The sequence below is a fragment of the Palaemon carinicauda genome, chromosome 22, assembly GCF_036898095.1.
Source record: "Palaemon carinicauda isolate YSFRI2023 chromosome 22, ASM3689809v2, whole genome shotgun sequence".
Taxonomy (NCBI): domain Eukaryota; kingdom Metazoa; phylum Arthropoda; class Malacostraca; order Decapoda; family Palaemonidae; genus Palaemon; species Palaemon carinicauda.
Window position 1 is genome coordinate 2,393,023 of NC_090746.1, and position 20,614 is coordinate 2,413,636.

The following is a 20,614-nucleotide window of genomic DNA, read 5'->3' on the forward strand; positions in this document are numbered from 1 at the left end:
GAGGAAGTGAGGAAAGCACTAGATGAAATGAGAGTAGGAAAAGCATCTGGTATGGATAGTGTGAGAGCTGAGATGTTGAAGGAAAGGGTTGTGACTGTACTTGAATGGTTGGTGAGATTATTTAATATGTGTTTTATGTTGTCAATGGTACCAGTAGATTGGGTTTGTGCATGTATTGTACCACTATATAAGGGTAAGGGAGATGTGCATTAGTGTTGTAATTCAAGGGGTATTTGTTTGTTGAGTGTGGTTGGAAAAGTGTATGTTAGAGTACTGATTAATAGGATTAAGGATAAAACAGAGAATGCAATCTTAGAAGTACAGGGTGGTTTTAGAAGAGGTAGGGGATGTATGAATCAGAATTTTACAGTTAGGCAGATATGCGAGAAATATTTAGCAAAAATTAAGGAGGTGTATTGCATTTATAGATCTAAAGAAAGCGTATGATAGAGTTGACAGGGAAGCGATATGGAATGTGATGAGGTTACATTGAATTGGTGGAAGGTTGTTGCAAGCAGTGAAAAGTTTCTACCAAGGTAGTAAAGCTTGTTTGTTCCGTAACCGAAATACAAACCACGCTATTTACATTGGGTTTACCTTTTAGCGTAGCTGAAATGACGAGCCAATAGTTTTTAACGAGGGTTAATTACCCCTGCGCTAGTTAGCGGGGGTATGGGAAGGGATAGCTTGCTACCCCTCCCCTCCCCACACACTGGTGATTTGCTTCACTTCACTTAGAGGTAGGACTTGACTTGGGGGCCAGGGCTGGCGGGCAAATATGTGTAAATAGCTAAGGTTTTTATGGTTAGGAAAAATACAAATTATCTCCGAATTTGTCATTTTAGAATAGGAAATGAAGTGAGTGATTGGTTTCCGGTGAGAGTGGGGCTGAGACAGGGATATGTGATGTTGCCATGGTTGTTTAACTTGTATGTTGATGGAGTGGAGAGAGAGGTGAATGTTTGAGAGCTTAGACTAGGATTGAAACAGATAGAGGAGAATGATCATGAATGGGAGGTAAATCAGTTGTTGTTTGCAGATGATACTGTATGTGAGGGAAGGAAGTTGAGAGTGAATGTGGGTAAGAGTATGGTTATGAGATGTACGAGAAGGGAAGGTGGTGCGAGGTTGAAAGTCATGTTGAATGGAGAGTTACTAGAGGAGGTGGATCAGTTTAAGTACTTGGGGTCTGTTGTTGCAGCAAATGGTGGAGTGGAAGCAGATGTACGTCAGAGAGTGAATGAAGTATGCAAAGAGTTGGGGGCAGTGAAGAGAGTGGTAAAAAATAGAGGGTTGGGCATGAATGTAAAGAGAGTTCTGTATGAGAAAGTGATTGTACCAACTGTGATGTATGGATCGGAGTTGTAGGGAATGAAAGTGACGGAGAGACAAATTGAATGTGTTTGAGATGAAGTGTCTGAGGAATATGGCTGGTGTATCTCGAGTAGATAGGGTTAGGAACGAAGTAGTGAGGGTGAGAATGGGTGTAAGAAATGAGTTAGCAGCTAGAGTGGAAATTAATGTGTTGAGGTGGTTTGGCCATGTTGAGAGAATGGAAAATGGCTGGCTGCTAAAGAAGGTTATGAATGCAAGAGTTGTTGGGAGAAGTACAAGAGGAAGGCCAAGGTTTGGGTGGATGGATGGAGTGAAGAAAGCTCTGGGTGATAGGAGGATAGATGTGAGAGAGGCAAGAGAGTGTGCTAGAAATAGGAATGAATGGCGAGCGATTGTGACGCAGTTCCGGTAGGCCCTGCTGCTTCATCCAGTCGCCTTGGATAACCGCGGAGGTAGCAGCAGTGGGGGATTCAGCATTATGAAGCTTCATCTGTGGTGGATAATGTGGGAGGGTGGGCTGTGGCACCCTAGCAGTACCAGTCAAACTCGGTTGAGTCCCTCGTCAGGCTGGAAGGAGCGTAGAGGAATGGTCCCTTTTTTTCATTGGTTTGATGTAGGCTACCCCCCAAAATTGGGGGAAGTGCCTTGGTATATGGATGGATCTCCGTAAAATAAATTTTGCTATAATTTTTGTTCAGAAGGGAGTCTGTTCCTCATCTTTTGTGCCCAGTTTGCAGAGTACACTCCTGCAGCTAGGCCTCACCTGCGAATAGTGTTGGGAGTGGTCATCCTCCCTGTGGAAAGCATACGTCAGGAGGAGGAAGAAGTAAAAATGGCATAATTTTCATTTGGAGTCTTCCTTGAGGTCGAAGAAATTCTGACTTTTCTCCCATTTTCTGGGTATGCTCCCTTCTGTCTTTTCCCTGTCGGCCTCCTCCGCTCGGGTAAGAATGATGACTAACTTGAGAACAACCCTCGAGGTAGGTAGACCCTTCCGTTTCCCCTACAGAAATGGGGGAGCCTTCCTCATGAGGTAAGCCTGATTCTCAGTTAAATACATGACGTCTCTTATGACCTTCCTTGGGCCCGAATGGTTCGTCCTTGGCCAAAAGGTTTGGTGAGTAGCATGGTCTCTTTGGAAATTGCTAATTTAAGGAGATGGGGGGGGGGGGGTGCAGGGGCAGGTCTTTTTCTCCTTTCTCCCTGAGTTCATCGAGACCTAGAACCCATTGGTTCCTGATCCTAGGCTCTCTTCTTTCCAGATCTCTAGCCTTAAAGAAGTAACAGGTGAACCTGATCAGTTACTTTTGTGTCCTTTGAGAGTGCAAAGGTGCTATTATTATTATTATTATTATTATTATTATTATTATTATTATTATTATTACTGGCTAAGCTACAACCCAAGGGCTCCAAGAGGGAAAAATAGCCCAGTGATTAAAGGAAATAAATAAACTATGAGAAGTACAGTAATGAACAATTGAAATAGAATACTTTTAGAACAATAACAACACTAAAACAGATCTTTCATGTATGAACTATAAAAAGACACTTGGATCAGCCTGTTCAACATAAAAACATTTGCTGCAAGTTTGAACTTTTGAAGTTCCACCGATTCAATTACCTGATTAGGAAGATCATTCCACAACTTGGTCATAGCTGGAATAAAACTTTTATAATACTGTGTAGTATTATCCTGAGGATAGGGAAGGCGTGACTATTAGAATTAACTGCATACTTAGTGTTACGAACAGGATGGTACTGTCCGGCAAGATCTGAATGTAAAGGATGGTCAGAATTAGGGAAAATCTTATGCAAAATGCATAACGTACTAATTGAACGACGATACCAGTATCCCCTCCCAAAAATTACCGAGGTGAACTCCTACTTCCACAAAGCAGAGGTTTCCTCCACGCTCGACTTCTTGAAGGGGTATTATCAGGTGCCCATGTACCCAGAAGATATTTCAAAGACTGCTATCACCACCCATTTTGGTACATACACCCTCAATTACTCCTGTTTCAGCGTTCGTAATGCTGGGGCCACTTTTCAATGCCTCATGGATGGCCTACGCATCGTGCTCGACTGATTACAACAGAGCGGCCTTGTTAGCCGTTACGAAAAGTGTATCTTCGGCACCAACAAAGTATCGTTGCTAGGGCACCGCTGTTCCTGTCGGCAACTGAGGATGAATGACTCACTTGGTGAGAGGATGCTAGCAGCTTATATCTTTCTCCTGGTGAGGACGATCAGACAACAGCTTGGTGCCTATATTGGATGGATATATGGGTAAATTATGGATTTTGCTTAAGATTTTTCATAATTCTGACCATCCTTTACATTCAGATCTTCCTGGACAGTTCCATCCTGTTCGTAATACTAGGCATGCAGTTAATTCTAATAGTCAGGCGTTCTCCATCATGAGGCTCAATACTACTACACAGTATTCTAGAAGTTTTATTCTAGCTTTAACCAAGTTTTGGAATGATCTTCCTAATCGGGTAGTTAAATCAGTAGAACTTCAAAAGATCAAACTTGCAGCAAATGTTTATATGTTGAACAGGCTGATATAAGGCTTTTTTATTGTCTTTATATGAATTATCTGTTTTAATGTTGTTAATGTTTTTTAAAATATTTCATTTTAATTTTTCATTACTTCTTATATCATTGATTTATTTCCTTGTGTCCTTTTCTCACTGGGCTATTTCTCCCGGTTGGAGCCCTTGGGCTTACAGCATCCTGCTTTTCCAACTAGGGTTGTAGCTTGGCTAGTAATAATGATAATAAAGAGAGAGAAAACCTTTTTTTTTTTTCTTTTTTTTGTAAGTTTGACAGCTCTTGATTAGGCAACAAAGATATTAACACTGACTTGGAGGTAAGTATTGAAATGATAAATTTTACTATTAAAATTTTAATCTTTTGAAGGACATTTATTGATTATGACTGACCCTCAAAAATATCTTTCCCATACTGTCATACTTTATAAGAACCTTTATATTATTCCCAAGAAGGCTGCTGTAACATTTTTATTTTCAGAAATCCATGTACAGTACTTTTTATATTGTTTTGTAAATCTATTCAGACAGCAGAAATACAGATTGGAGAACAAAGAGTTCATAATTGACATGGTTAAAGGGATTGGTTAAGAATAAATTTCATATGTAAATAAAGGACTCTACAAGAGAAGTTTTTGTGTAAGCAGCCATATTTTTGCTTTAGTTTAAGTTTCACAGCCCTTTTTTTTTACTTTTACAGCTCAACAGCTTCAGAAATGGCGAGAAACTTCAAAGCTAGATCCAAATCAGTTATCACCAGAAAACCTGAAATCTTTACAGGCTCTTGCAGAGACTGCTAATGTAAGGAAGTATTTTATCATATGAATGTTCCTTTGTTCTTTCAAAAATACAAGCCATCGTCCATTAGATATGTGTACAGTATATGTATATCTCCAGTGAGTTGGAATGACCATTGAAACTTTTAACAAGGTAACTGTAGGTAGAAAGAGGTAGGTAGTGGAAGCACTCACTTGTTTGATGGTATCACCTCATGTCTTTGGTCGCAAAAAGTATGGACATAATCATTGTAGCTTTTACTGACTATTGGACCTTTTCTTTGATTGTGATAAGTGCTTATTTTTCAATATTTAACTTAGCCGGTGATTATATAAGCTGCAACTCTGTTGCTCGACAGAAAACTCTACGTTAAAAATCCGCCAGCGATCGCTATGCAGGTAGGGGGTGTACTTCAACAGCGCCATCTGTCGTGCAGGTACTCAGTACTCAATGTAAACAAAGAACTCAATTTTCTCTCTGTCGGGCTACCGGCAAGACCTACTAATTCGCTGTGCTAACTGGATTTGTTTTCACAACTATTTGGTGAAGTACACTATTCGAGTTTTGAGCTTTCGCTATGCAGGTGTTTTATCTTCATCTCAAAACTTGAACTCGTTTTGGATAGATTTAATTATGGTGACAAAGAGAGTATGGACTTTCTTTCACTTTTAAATGGCCGACCCTTCCCTTAGACGGAAGTGTGTTTAGGCTTTTAGTAATTATCTTATCACGTTATAGATCTATATATTTTATATCTCTCCGCCTTTATTAGGCCTCTTCGATTAACTTTCCATTTATTATAAACATATAAAAATAAATTTTAATGTTTTGTTTATATGCGACCTTTCCTGATAGTAGGCGGTCCTAACTTGGAACCGAAGTTAATCAACATTGAGCCCTTTATATCGTCTTTAGCTTTTAAAGGATTTAAAACTTTTTAAATGTAATATTTTATGAAAGATTTTCTTTGATAGTCTTCGTACTGTTTTCAAAGATGAACTAACGTTTAGTTTTTTATGCTACGCAGTTGTTGACGTTCAGGACGTTCAACATGCGCTCTATCGTTACGATAGAGAGAGAGAGTATCACGGTTTCACTTTGCAGTAAGAGTAAATAGATTCTGACGTTTTGTTCATTCTTTCTTAGCTTAAATGTTTTAAATTCTAATTTAAAGGAACTTTTTATTTGAAAAACCTTTCAGTTTTTTCCTTTAGTCAAATAACATGTTTTTTTGACGAAATATAATTGGGCTCTTCTCTTAGGTGCGAAATCAAGAGAGAAAGAGAGAGAGAGATAGAGACGGAGGGAGAGAGAGGAGAGAAAACGTTCCGTTCAAGCGGGTAACGTTGTTCTCGAGTTACTCTCGTCCCTAGTCGCTGTACGGGGAGGAAGGATAAAACGTTTTTAGGTTTTTATTCTCGTCCCCAGGCTATGTGCGGTGAGAGATTGAAAACGTAGTTATATGAACTAGTGTTTAGTCTCTTTCCCAGCCACTGATTTTTCTTTTTATCTTAAAATATGTTTTCTGTTTTTTGCTGGTATTATGAGCTTGCATTATACGACTAATTTCGCAATTACTACCTTTTAATGAAGGGTAGAATTGCGTGTTTCAGGTAGAAATAAGTGCAAAACAGAAAATCGAAGTGATAAAGTGATATGCGCAAAGTGTTACAGTGTTGCGTCCGAGGCGCAAAGTGTTACAGTGTTGCGTCCGAGGGTTCGTCTGTTCGTGCCTGTCGTTCACCTAGTCCGGGACCTCTTGCAAACTCCCAAGCCCAGGGGAGAAGTAATGTCAAAAGACTTATGGGTTCGAGAGGCCTTGACCAACGAACAGACGTTTTCCCTCTATGGTATCGGGTGTTTCTTACCAAGATCTCCCCTACCATAAGACGAGAGAGACGTTGTTTCTCCTCGCCATCCGTAGGCTTTTCGCATAAGAAACCTGTCACAAGGTTTCGAAGCCCTTAAGCGAAAGTCAGTCCTTTCAGGACAGGTCCAGCGTCCTGGTTACAGCCATTAGGACAGCTCTGACCCTATGCAGTCATCGGATAACTGCTCGCCGCCTAACAAAAGCGTAACACAGACTCCGAAAGTCTTTTTTTGTAGGCAAAGTGTTGCGGTCACAGACGTTAACCTCGTCTATTACCACAACCATTTCCGTTGATCCTTAAGGGGTTGTATGGCAAAACATGCAGTATATGCTTGCCTCCCTTATGGAAGACTATTCTGTCGATTAGTCCGTTGAGTCTAGCCGTTTATCTCATCGATATCCTGGCTTTCAGCCAACCTAACGTTCCTTTGTGCTTACTGTTGACGTTGGCGTAGCTTAGTCACGTCAGTCAGGTTGTTTAGAACCACACTTGATGCGGTCTCGTGTGGTTTTTCAGCCGCATTTGGACGTTAGGCCACTGGCTGATGCTCCTGTTGACGTTCTAGACGTTCACTAACAATCGGAGTTGACTTGTTTTGACGCTGTGCGTCAACCTCCGCATTCTAGAGTTGTTTTGACTGCTCAGTCTAGGCAGTCAAAGCAGTCTCGAGTGGACGCTGTACGTCCTCACGCACCTGTTGTGGTTGACAGTTCAGTTGTTGACAGTTCACAGACTGTCAAGCAGTTACATGACGTTGCGTTCTGGTCCGCTACTAATGCACCAGTGAGAGACTCAGCTTTTATCGGACAAGGTTCCTGTAGATGAGGAAGTTGCTGTTCTCCCTCCTACTGATATTCCCTTGAGGACTCTGTCAGATGGAGAGGAGCCTTAAGCTGCTTAGCCTCCTATGGACTTTAATTAAATCATGATGATTTTTTTAAGGATCTTCGTCCGGATCTTGTAACTGCTGCTCCTCGTTCGCCTAAACGTCAGAACTTACACTAGGCCTAGCTACTTCGAAGCCGTTGTTTTTAAGCTAGTGCTCTCTCGCTCTCCTAGAGAGCGTTACGTTGGCTAGGCGACTGGTTTTTCACCAGGAGGAGTTTGGGGGATACAGCCTTTGCTTTCCCTTCTTTTAAACTGGTTTATAGAGCGAGAGTCTGATATGACACGAGAGAAGTTCTCGGCTTGGGAGTTCATGCCTCTGCCCAGATAGACTTCTCAATTCTGGTAGACTCTCCCTGGCGCCTAGCCAGGAGACGCTCCAAGTTGTTTACAGGTCAACTTCTCAGCTGTTGTCGAGCCTTTGAAGTTTTGCTGTACTATTATGTCACGCATAACAAGGCTTTCAGGGATGGTAAACGGTTCCGCCTCAGTCGCTAACCCCGTCTGTTGCCACACCTGCTCCCGTAGACCCTAAATGGGCTTTGCTGCAAGACATGCAGTCCAAGCTGGCGTCCTTGATAGAGGACTTAAATGCGGAGAAGAACCTTCTGGCCAACAACCTTCCAACCGGTCGGTTGTGCGCCCTGTTGACGCTGAGGTAACCTACTCGCGTCTGCCAGTTGAGGTGGTTCCTCCACCGATGCGACCCAGTGTGGGTTGCCAGCCGCACGTTGACGTTAAGCGACGCTCGGAGGTGGTTGTTGACGTTCAGGACGTTCAACAACCAGCAGAGGTGACTTGTTGTGACGCAGTGCGTCAACCTCAGCAACCCGGTAGGGTGTTGACTGCACAACCCAGACGGTCTAGACAGTTTCGGGTTGACGCTGTGCTTCCTCGCGCACCCATGGTTGTTGACAGTTCACAGACTGTGCAGCAGTTCCATGATATTGCGTCCGGCTCCGTCACGCATCCACCAGTGCGACCGGATTCAGCGAGTCAGACGTTGCCCACTCCGTTGCCGTTTCCTCATCAGTTTCGGATGAGGAACCCTCTGATGAGGACGTTGCTGAACAAGACGATCAGCCCCCAGCCCTGCTATCCATCCAGAAGATGCTGAAGAAGGAACGCTGCTCAGTCAGGCTGTGGATGAGTCTGGTAGGGACGCTGTCATCCGTGGATCAGTTTGTGTCACTAGGAAGACTACACCTCCGTCCTCTTCTATACCATCTAGCTTTTCACTGGAAAAAGGAAAAGACGCTAGAAGCGGTCTCGATCCCGGTTTCCGAAAAGATAAAGTCTTGTCTGACTTGGTGAAAGGACTATATCAACCTAAGAGAGGGTCTTCTCCTGACTGTTCAGACTCCCAACCACGTTCTCTTCTCGGACGCATCGGACGTAGGCTGGGGTGCGACATTAGACGGACGGGAATGCTCGGGATTATGGAACTCGAGTCAAAGGACAATGCATTTCAACTGCAAGGAGCTACTGGCAGTACGTCTGGCCTGGAAAAGCTTCAGGTCTCTCCTTCAAGGCAAAGTGGTGGAGGTGAACTCGGACAACACCACGGCTTTGGCGTACATCTCCAAGCAAGGAGGGACCTACTCTCTGACGTTGTACGAGATCGCAAGGGACCTCCTCACTTGGTCAAAAGGTCTAGACATATCACTAGTAACGAGGTTCATCCAAGGCAACTTGAATGTCAGGGCAGATTGTCTCAGTCGGAAGGGACAAATAATTCCAACAGAATGGACCCTCCACAAGGATGTATGCAAGAGACTTTGGGCCACCTGGGGCCAGCCAACCATAGATCTCTTCGCAACCTCGATGACCAAGAGGCTCCCAATATTTTGCTCACCAATCCCGGACCCAGCAGCAGTTCATATAGATGCCTTTCTCCTAGATTGGTCACATCTAGATCTATATGCATTCCCTCCGTTCAAGATTGTCAACAAGGTACTGCAGAAGTTCGCCTCTCACGAAGGGACAAGGTTGACGCTAGTTGCTTCCCTCTGGCCCGCGAGAGAATGGTTCACCGAGGTACTTCGATGGCTAGTAGACGTTCCCAGAACACTTCCCCTAAGGGTGGACCTTCTACGTCAGCCACACGTAAAGAAGGTACACCAAGGCCTCCACGCTCTTCGTCTGACTGCCTTCAGACTATTGAAAGACTCTCGAGAGCTAGAGGCTTTTCGAAGGAGGCAGCCAGAGCGATTGCTAGAGCAAGGAGAACATCCACCCTTAGAGTCTACCAATCGAAGTGGGAAATCTTCCGAAACTGGTGCAAGTCAGTATCCGTATCCTCGACCAGTACCTCTGTAACTCAAATAGCTGACTTCCTCTTATATCTGAGGAAAGAACGATCTCTTTCAGCTCCCACTATCAAGGGTTACAGAAGCATGTTGGCATCAGTCTTCCGTCACAGAGGCTTAGATCTTTCCAACAATAAAGATCTACAGGACCTCCTTAAGTCTTTTGAGACCACGAAGGAGCGTCGTTTGGTTACACCTGGTTGGAATTTAGACGTGGTACTAAGATTCCTTATGTCAGACAGGTTCGAACCGCTACAATCAGCCTCCCTGAAAGATCTCACCTTAAAGACTCTTTTCCTGGTATGCTTAGCCACAGCTAAAAGAGTCAGTGAGATTCATGCCTTCAGCAAGAACATCGGATTCTCATCCGAAACGGCTACATGTTCTACAACTTGGTTTTCTAGCCAAAAACGAGCTGCCTTCTCGGCCTTGGCCAATATCGTTCGATATTCCAAACTTATCGTATGGTTGGAAATGAACTAGAAAGAGTCTTATGCCCTGTAAGAGCTCTTAAGTTCTATTTAAAACGAACTAAACCTTTACGAGGCCCGTCTGAAGCTTTATGGTGTTCAGTTAAGAAACCATCTTTGCCTATGTCAAAGAATGCTTTATCCTATTTTATCAGACTGTTAATACGAGAAGCTCATTCCCATCTGAATGAGGAAGACCAAGCTTTGCTGAAGGTAAGGACACACGAAGTTAGAGCTGTCGCAACTTCCGTGGCCTTTAAACAAAATAGATCTCTGCAAAGTATAATCGACGTAACCTATTGGAAAAGCAAGTCAGTGTTCGCGTCTTTTTATCTTAAGAATGTCCAGTCTCTTTACGAGAACTGCTACACTCTGGAACCATTCGTAGCAACGAGTGCAGTAGTGGGTGAGGGCTCAACCACTACAATTCCCTAATTCCATAACCTTTTTAATCTTTCTCTTGAAATGTTTTATTATTGTTTTTGGGTTGTCCGGAAGGCTAAGAAGCCTTTCGCATCCTACTTGATTTGGCGGGTGGTCAAAGTCATTTCTTGAGAAGCGCCTAGATTAGAGGTTTTGATGAGGTCCTGTTGTATGGGTTGCAACCCTTGATACTTCAGCTCCTAGGGGTCGCTTAGCATCCTAAGAGGATCGCGAGGCTCCGTAAGGAAGACGTACTTAAAAAGGCAGAGTAATTGTTCAAGTCGACTTCCTTACCAGGTACTTATTTATTTTAAGTTTGTTATTTTGATAACTGCTAAAATGAAATAAAAAATACTTAGCTCATAATAATGTAAACATTTATTGCTGGTCTCTACCCACCCCCCTGGGTGTGAATCAGCTTATATAATCACCGGCTAAGTTAAATATTGAAAAATGTTATTTTTATAATAAAATAAATTTTTGAATATACTTACCCGGTGATTATATATTAAAGGACCCTCCTTTCCTCCCCAATAGAGACGCAGTGGACCGAGGAGAAAATTGAGTTCTTTGTTTACATTGAGTACTGAGTACCTGCACGACAGATGGCGCTGTTGAAGTACACCCCCTACCTGCATAGCGATCGCTGGCGGATTTTTAACGTAGAGTTTTCTGTCGAGCAACAGAGTTGCAGCTTATATTATCACCGGGTAAGTATATTCAAAAATTTATTTTATTATAAAAATAACATATTTGTGTATGTGAGTGCTTTTGCTTAATAGCTGAAGTGCATTGAAGGTAAGCATGTGAGAAAAGGAAGTTTTTTCCCATATATATATACAAACCTGTCTCCCTTGTGTATCCTTAAAAGGCCAGCCTGTAAACAGCTCCTGAAGGGGGTGACTATAAGTAGTTCCCCTCCTGAAGAGTGAGATTATAAGCAATTCTCCTTCGGAAGTGCGAGACTATACTGTACCTAGTTCACCTCCGGAAGGGCATGACTTCCACAATTTCCCTCCTGAAGATATCATGCTAGCAAAGGAATCACGTCACAGATGAAGATGATGAACTTCCTTTGGGGTGTTACTCAGTTTGCTAGGATAATCATTGTTGGACACCCAGTCTCTAAAAAAGATTGGCTGGGAAGAACCATACACTCTTCTCCTCTACCCATTCTTCTTGTTCCTCCAATTATTTCTGACACATGCCTTGAAGAAAAGGAAGAATTCAAGAAAGACCGATCACAAAGGGACTCGTTAGGCTCCAAGAAATCTCTTCCTAATGCTGTACTACTGAGGAATTACACAGCTATAGAGGGTAGCTCAGTGTATGGACAACAGTGGTTGGTCGTGCAACTGTTGCTTTGTGTCACAGGACCAAGCGCTTACTGTCAGCTGGAACGAACCCCACTTCTCTTTGCCTTTTCCTGTACTACCGAGAACTGACCCAGGCAGAGAAGGTAACTTGCGATGCACACGCCCTGTCGGCAGGGATGAAGGGAGTAGTGCCCTTCTCTTTCTCCTTTTCTTGAACACTCGAGGAAAACCTTGGTGTGTCTTCCCAGAGATACATCAGTATTGAAAATAAGGAAGATGGTTCCTGGTGAGGTTCCACTTTGTTTGTGCAATAGAGTACAAGGTGAGAGGAACCAGTGATTGGTCTCCTCGCTTGTATATGTGACAAATCAATGTAATCCTAGGTCTTCCTGTGATCAGTTGCCTTCTGATTGGTAGATGGTGCATGTACACAGCAGAATGGGTGGGTTCTTTCCCCGAAAGGAAAGAAACCCCAAGTGCAGGGCCCAAAGGTCCTGGCTTAACAAAACAAGGAAAGTTCTTTTGTTGTGTCCTGCAGACATGACGGCAAGGTACCGAGACTGAACACAATCAACGAAGAGAGATGCTCTGAAGGGCTGGAAGGAGGCATAGATGAGTCTAGTACTAGTTTCCAAAACCCCAATGGAGGCAACCACTCAGGAGAGGTAAATCTCACTCGCAAACAAGAGTGTTCACCTTTAAGAGGAGCAGCATGGTGTGTCATACTTTGTAGACCCTCAGCTTACCGAGAGTACTCAGGCTGAGGAAATGCGTCATAATCTGCGAGCTGACGAGAATTACCAACATCAAACTCTGGGTTATCTGCATTTGGCTTTCCTGATTGGAAACTGAGGAGTACAGGTACTAGTCTGCACTTGCTCTTGTTTATATGCCGAAGGGTGAACGAGCAGGCCACCTGACCTCCTGGGAGCATTTGGTGACCAATGGACTTCTTTGCATCCGATCTCTCCTGTGGTAGCTGAAATCCAGTTGGGTTCAGTACAAAAACCCCCGTGAACCTGAAGGTTCGGGAGTGGGGTCTAAGCAAAAGAGAGATCTGAGGTGGTAGTTATCATATACTACCCTCCTCAGGGAGTAGATCTTCTCTTTCCTCTGCCAGAATTGATGCTTCTTCTCAGATGCATCAAAAGAAGGGTGGGGACTCGCATGTTGCAGTACATGGCCTCCGAACTGTGGTCCAAGTCTGAGCAACGTGGCCACATAAACCTCCTGGAAATGAGGGCCAATTGCAACAGCTCCTTTCGTAACACTACATAGTGTTGATGAGTGACAACACCATGGTGGTGCCATATATAAACAAACAAGAAGGTATCTTCTCATAACACCTTTGCCTTCTAGCTGCAGAAATTCTCAGATGGACGGAAGACCTTGCTAACTCTGTCAGCCTGTTTCATCCCAAGCAAGAGAAATGTTCTGGTGGACAGTCTAAGCATAGCAACTCAGATAGTTGGCTTTGAGTGGTCTTTGAATTGTCAGATAGCCAACAAAATTCCAACTTTGTGGGGTTCGCCAACAGTAGACCTGTTCGTGATGTCTCTCAACACGAATCTTCTGCCGTACTGCTCTCCAGTCCCATGTGCCCAAGCTCTTTGGCAAGATGCTTTCCAATACCAGTGGGACAACTTAGACGTCTATGCGTTCCCCCCCCTCATTTGCCAATAAGAAAACTTCTAAACAAGGTAAGGGTATCTGAAGACCTATCAATGACCCTCATAGGTCTGATGTGGCATCATGTAGAATGGTTTCTGGACCTTCTGCATCTGCTCACAGAGGTGATGAGGGAACTCAGTCCACTTCCCGATCTACTCAAACAACCACAAGTAAAAATTTACTACAAAGCTGTAGCATCCTTACGACTTCACGCCTGGAGGTTATCCAGCATCTCCTCTCAAAGAGATGCTTTTCGCATGCAATTGTGAAAAGGATGTCCAGGTACCTCCGGGAGTCAACCTCCGCCATCTACCAAGTGAAGTGGTCAATCTTTTGTGGTTAGTATTGTGGAAGGGATATCGCTCCTCTCAACGTCTCTATCCCATTGATGAGTGGAGTTTTTGTTACACTTTAGGGAGGAAAAATTGGTTGGTCTCAGTGGTGAAAGGCTACTACTCAGCCTTTAGCCTTGCCTTTAGACCGAAGATAGTTAATATTTCCTCTTAGAATGAATTGTCTCTTCTCATACGGAGTTTCAAGTGTACCTGTCCTCAGCCAGAAGTTAGACCTCTGCCCTGTAACACACAGTAGTTTGTGTACTACTATCTCTTATGAATCGCTGCGTCAGGCATCAGACCATGACCTGACACTTTGGACGGTCTTCCTGCTCTCTCTGTGCCCTCAGCTAAATGAGTGTGAGTTGCACTGTTTTTCTTACGACTTTACCCATTCAAGCGGATGGGGACAGGTTATGCTTGACTTTGTCCCTGAGTTTGTGGCCATGGCTCAAAATCCGGCTGTAGCGGACCCTAGATTTGGACCCTTCTGGATTGAAAGTCTCTGTAAGAGATGGCCCAGATCAGTTGTTACTCTGCCCCGTAAGGATGCTGAAGTGTTACCTCAAATGAACCAGAGGAGCTCACCCCCACGTTAACAGAATGTTTGTTAACACGGGCAAGGTAAAAAGGAGAGTCACTAGAAATACGATTCCTTTAGGGATTCGCAAAGTAATAGATCACGCCTTGAGTCTGGCTTTCCTCTGCAAGGGTGTAAACCCAGAGCTCATGATGCTAGGGGTATTAGCTCATCCCTAGCATTCAAAAATACCTACTCTGTGGTGCAGATACTTCAACCAGTTGTGTGGAAGTGTCAGATGTCCTTCACAGCCCACTACCTGCAAGACATAACCCAAAGGAAGCGGGATACTTCTCCACTGGCTGCACAACATGTGGTCTATACACCTCAAACTCCCTTGTGAGACAAGTAGCAGTTAGTTGATGGCAGACGTTACCCAGGATTAGTCTGGGAGGAGTGATAGAGTGACTGGCTTCTTCTTTCCTTCATCTTCCCCCCTCTTGGGGTACAGCATCTTTGGTACAATGCAAGGTGGCCTCCTCCATCTGCAGGTATGAACCATTTCCCTTGTGTAATTGATATATGATTATATATTTATGTCCCCATTCTCCCAGCAAGGTGGGAGTCGGGCAGTGTGTAAAGGTTAAGTCGGGGGACTTTTCCTACTTCAGTAATTCTTACTTGGACAAGTTACATTGCTTAGTTATCACACAATCACACTGGTTACCCAGCCTATTAACTCATTCATACGCTCAAGAATTTTGTTAGGTGTCAGGGTGTTCTTCTATTAAGCACATGCAAAGAACGGAGCCAGCTAGTTGGTTAGGACTTCCACCCACCTAAGGGTGAGTCTTTCCCTAAGAAGTACGAAAGGATTTATATGGAGTGGCAGAGCAAATAAAAAATTCGGAAGTAACTTTTATTTTTCCTAACAATACAAACCTTGAGCTCTTCATACAGATTTGTCCTGCCATCACCTATCCTCAAGCAAGTACTGCCTACAATAAAAAATGACAGTATAACACAGGTGTGTGTGTGTGTGAGTGAGCAGGGTAGCTGGTCCTACTCCACACTATCCCCTCACCCCTGCTAGCCAGCAGAGGGTAGTTATACCTTGCTAAAAGTCTTATGGTTAGTTTTCCAGCTTCCCCAAAAGTATATTCCCTATAAAGAGCTCAATGTTTGTATCGTTAGGAATAATAAGAATTACTTCCAATTTTGTTATTTTGAACTTTTTTTCCTCTACTTCCAGCTTCTCCTACCCTTACTTTTTCTTCTTCCTAAACTTCTTTTCAGAGTTAATAAGAAATAGTAGTAGTTATACAGGAGTCTCCTATCATAAGCTCACACCTTCATCATACCTATTTTGACATATTAGGAATGCCGTGACCCTAGAAAAACTTCTCTCTCCTACGTCGTCTAACGAAAATCACCTCGTCTGTGTCAAATGGAGGTGTGACTCAGAAGGGGGGGAAAACTCCTCTCTTCCTTATCCGTCCTTTCTACCTGCAAAGAATGGTCTGAAACAAAGTGTCGTTCCATAGAACATGTGACATGAAGCATTATGAACATTAGGCCAAGCACTAGTGTGTAGCTGATCATGAACATTTATGGCTTAACTATTAGAATAAGACAGATTTGCTATTAGCCTAAGTCAAAGCTTTGTCCTCATGAGTCCTTGCCGGATGTTTATAAAACTCCAGGGGAACTTTGAAATAATGGGGCTGTTGATCTAACATGCCCTCTGGAGAACGTTGATCATAGACTAGCTTGTGAGGTTTTGGTAGGAACATGTTGTGCGTTAGCATTGTTATGTTGATCATGCGCATGGATGGCGGCACGTGGGATGACATCACACACAAGAACAACAGGCATATAGCTTCATCGGGCTCAACAATAAGCCTTGTTGAACTGCAAAAAGCGGTAGTGTCTGCCTTTATTTTTCTCGACTTCCAAGCTGTAATGGGCTTGGAAGGAGAGGGCAGAACAAAAGAAACACGTGGTTCTGGTAAGCTTTGGGGGTGTGGACACAGCTGAAGCTGTCCGACCACCCTTATCATAAGCTGCTAAAGAGTCCTTAGAGTTCTGTAGAGGAGATTTGAGTTTTGGACCCCTATAAGTACGAGGCAAGCCTAGTTCATGAGAATGTGTTGGAGTCTAAGAATATTTGTGAGAATGGTTTGGAGACTGGAAATGAATGTCTTCTGACAAGACTACCTCAGGACTATGGGAAAAGCCATCTCAACTCTAAGAGTTCCACAAACAAGAACATGAGTATGCTTTGGACGCTCGTATTGGATGTGTTTCTAAGAGCAGAAAGGCTTTCTGTGAAAAATAATTCACATATTTACCCTTTGTAATCATGATTACTGGGCTGTGATGTGGCTCATGGCACATGGCTACTGTAGTCAGAGTATTTCCCGCCGCCAAGATTACTATGGGCATTGTTTTCTGTGATGAAAGTCTCAGAGGATTCATGACTCAAAATAATAGGGGGAGGCTTTCATCGCAGAAAGGAACCTCCGTCGCCTACTCCTGTTGGGGGGAGACGAAATAGGAGAGAAATCTAACTTAGTTTCTTGGGACGAGAATATCATCTCTTCCATTGGGAGAATGTCCACTTCCTACAGTAGTTACATGGTGATTTCACTGGACATCTCTTTTTCTAGGCAACAGGGACAAAAGGGAAGCAGATCTACATCTTATCATTATTATTATTACAGGTATTATTACTAGCCAAGCTACAACCCCAGTTGGAAAAGCAAGATGCTATAAGCCCAAGGGCTCCAATAGGGAAAAATAGCCCAGTGAGGAAAGGAAATAAGGAAATAAATAAATGATGAGAATAAATTAACAATAAATAATTCTAAAAACAGTAACAACGTCAAAACAGATATGTCCTTTATAAACTATTAGCAACGTCAAAAACAGATATGTCATATATAAACTATAAAAAGACTCATGTCAGCCTGGTCAACATAAAAACATTTGCTCCAACTTTGAACTTTTGAAGTTCTACTGATTCAACTACCCGATTAGGAAGATCATTCCACAACTTGGTAACAGCTGGAATAAAACTTCTAGAATACTGTGTAGTATTGAGCGTCATGATGGAGAAGGCCTGGCTATTAGAATTAACTGCCTGCCTAGTATTACGAACAGGATAAAATTGTCCTGGGAGATCTGAATGTAAAGGATGGTCAGAGTTATGAAAAATCTTATGCAACATGCATAATGAACTAATTGAACGACGGTGCCAAAGATTAATATCTAGATCAGGAATAAGAATTTTAATAGACCGTAAGTTTCTGTCCAACAAATTAAGATGAGGATCAGCAGCTGAACACCAGACAGGAGAACAATACTCAAAACAAGGTAGAATGAAAGAATTAAAACACTTCTTCAGAATAGATTGATCACCGAAAATCTTGTAAGACTTTCTCAATACGCCAATTTTTTGTGCAATTGAAGAAGACACAGACCTAATGTGTTTCTCAAAAGTAAATTTGCTGTCGAGAATCACACCTAAAATTTTAAGAGTCATACAAACTTAAAGAAACATTATCAATACTGAGATCTGGATGTTGAGGAGCCACCGTCCTTGACCTTACAATCATATTTTGAGTTTTGTTAGGATTCAACTTCATACCACATAATTTGCACCATGCACTAATTTTAGCTAAATCTCTATTAAGGGATTTACCAACCCCAGATCCAGATCTACATTCAGGGGATGGAATTGATGCAAAGAGAGTAGCATCATCTGCATATGCAACAAGCTTGTTTTTTATGCCAAACCACTTGTCATGTGTATATAGTATGAAAAGTAATGTGAATGACGCAAGGGTAGCTATCCCGGCCGAGGCAAGAACGCAAATTCCAAGGCTTACTAGACATAAAACACTCGCTTGTAACTCACAGATAATGAATAGTAATGCAAATGACCTTGAATAAAAAAAAACCTTAGGCATAAGCACTAAACACTATAAGGGTTAGCTCGTTGAATGTGAAAGTCTTAATTGTAGAGAGGAAGTGAGGGTACATCCACTGAACTACACAACCAGGAGTGTAGTGAGGAAGCATCATGAGCAGGCATTCTATGCTGCATGTGCAATGGTTGCTTAGCATCTAAGTATGATGCAGTCAAACCAATTTTCTTTTGTTGTCTGGTTATAGAGAGAATGAGACTAGGAGTAACCCATATAAATAACTCAGAAGTTTGTTTCTGTGTAGGAATACTGTAAATAAATTTTCCATATAGGATTCAAATTTGTCAGTTCCCACCTTCTGATGCAGACTAAAGATGAAGGTTACTTTTCCAATTATTTGTGAACTGTTTAAGAATAACCTTTATGTTAATGATGCATCAACTAGAGATGTTTATTAGGAATACGATCAGATCTGCTGAGGAAACTGCCAAGTACTGTACTTTTGTTTCTAAACCAAAGATCTTCAGTCAATATGGATATGATGTTGATTAAAATAACATTAAACATGACTTGAAGCTGACATTTTGCTAGCATTTCTAGGATTAAAATTAGGCAGGCTGGCATTAGTAATATTGTATAGTAATATAGATTTAGTGCTTTATAGCAATATGGATCAGATATGCGATATGTTACATGGTCTAGGAGTATATTCATAGTAGATAATATTGATCAGTATGTAGGCTGTCTATCGAATAGCTTAAGGGATCCAAAAGATATTCTTACATTTTGGGATTTTTTAGATATCTTTGTTATAGAAAACTTCGACTCCAAGTGCTTGTCCAACTGTATGTTGTCTTGGTGTTTAGTTTGCGAAAAGCCCAAGGCAATATCGGCTCTAGTGTATCCAAAGGTATAGATGTTAAAGCAACTATCTCTGTTTTTTTTGGGGTTAGCCATTTTGCACTATTGATTTTTGCAATAGCACGTGCAAATCAATTATTCATGTTAGTGTAATTTGCTTTGCCGATATTTATAATAGTCGGGTATCTTGACAATTTTACAGAATTTTTAAGCTCATCCACATAATCAAATTTTTTTATATACTGTAGTATATTATTTGGTAACATCAGGACAGGGAGAGTTAAGAAAACATATGCCAATGGATAGGCTAAATACTTGTAACCGAATTTTCAAAAGGTCACAAAATTCTTTTCATAAGGTTTCATTTATAAGTGTTTACTGGCGGTAAATTGAAGAAAGACACACATTAGATAGATAATTTATTTGACTAAGTTTTCTGTCCACTGTGTTAATGTAGTTGTTAATACTGGGACCTGAAGGTCGGATTCATGAAAAGTAAACAGAAATATAATGACCACACACCCTCCTCCCCCCTTCAAGTAGTTAATGTCTTAATGGAAGTCTTTGCCAACTTCAAAATGTTATGACTGAAAGGTAGGATTGAAGCCTTGGGAGCTCCATTCAACGGTTACTTCTCAGGGTTAGAGTTCCTATGCTGGCAATTTTTGGGGTGGAGGGTATATAAAGAATTTTTTCTTTGGTTACTCCACAAGAGCTTGTGCTTCGGAGATATAAGTACTCTGACTTGAAGATATCAAAGTAAATTTTATTATTAAAATTTTGATCATCTTAATTTGTTTTATTTTCCATTATTCATCGTATATACATATAGTATTTCATTCTTCACTTCTTTTCATTTTCACACCAGACTGCTCTCCGCATGGGGTCCCTAAGGCTTGTAGCATACTACTTTTCTACAGGATTGCAGTCTGGCTTTTAATGATAATGTGCTGTACTGGCTGATTGTCATTCTCTCCAGTATGTTGATACAGATTGAAGTGCAGTATCCTGGACTAGTTTAGGGAACAATAAAAGGATAAGTAATGGGTTTATGGTGAAAGAGCTCAATCATATTTACTGTGGAGCAGTATAAGCGTAAATTTAATGCAAGATTGTTTACCTCCTGTTACTAATTCTGGTTCATTATCATTATTCTTTTTCAGATTCTAGATGTTCAAACTCCCTCCAGTACTAATATTATCTTGGCAATGAATCAATTAGAAATGGAACACATGCAGGTATGTAGAGTCAATCAGCCATTTTGAATGAAGTATGCATGCCTTAATTTTACGTAAGTTTGAAAAGATTGCTTTGGAGAGGATAGGTATGTGTAGATAGGTTAGTGAGAATGCTATTGAAT

The 20,614-nt window shown here is 42.0% G+C and overlaps 1 protein-coding gene across 1 annotated transcript in view; it reads left to right on the forward strand.

Annotated features, from left to right (window-relative positions):
• Positions 1-20,614, forward strand: part of LOC137616275 (HAUS augmin-like complex subunit 1) — a 192,126-nt gene that overhangs the window by 89,307 nt on the left and 82,205 nt on the right. The window contains exons 4-5 of the mRNA XM_068345901.1: positions 4,588-4,688; positions 20,418-20,492. Coding sequence (XP_068202002.1) covers positions 4,588-4,688; positions 20,418-20,492 — 176 coding nt within the window. The remainder of the gene's footprint in view (positions 1-4,587; positions 4,689-20,417; positions 20,493-20,614) is intronic.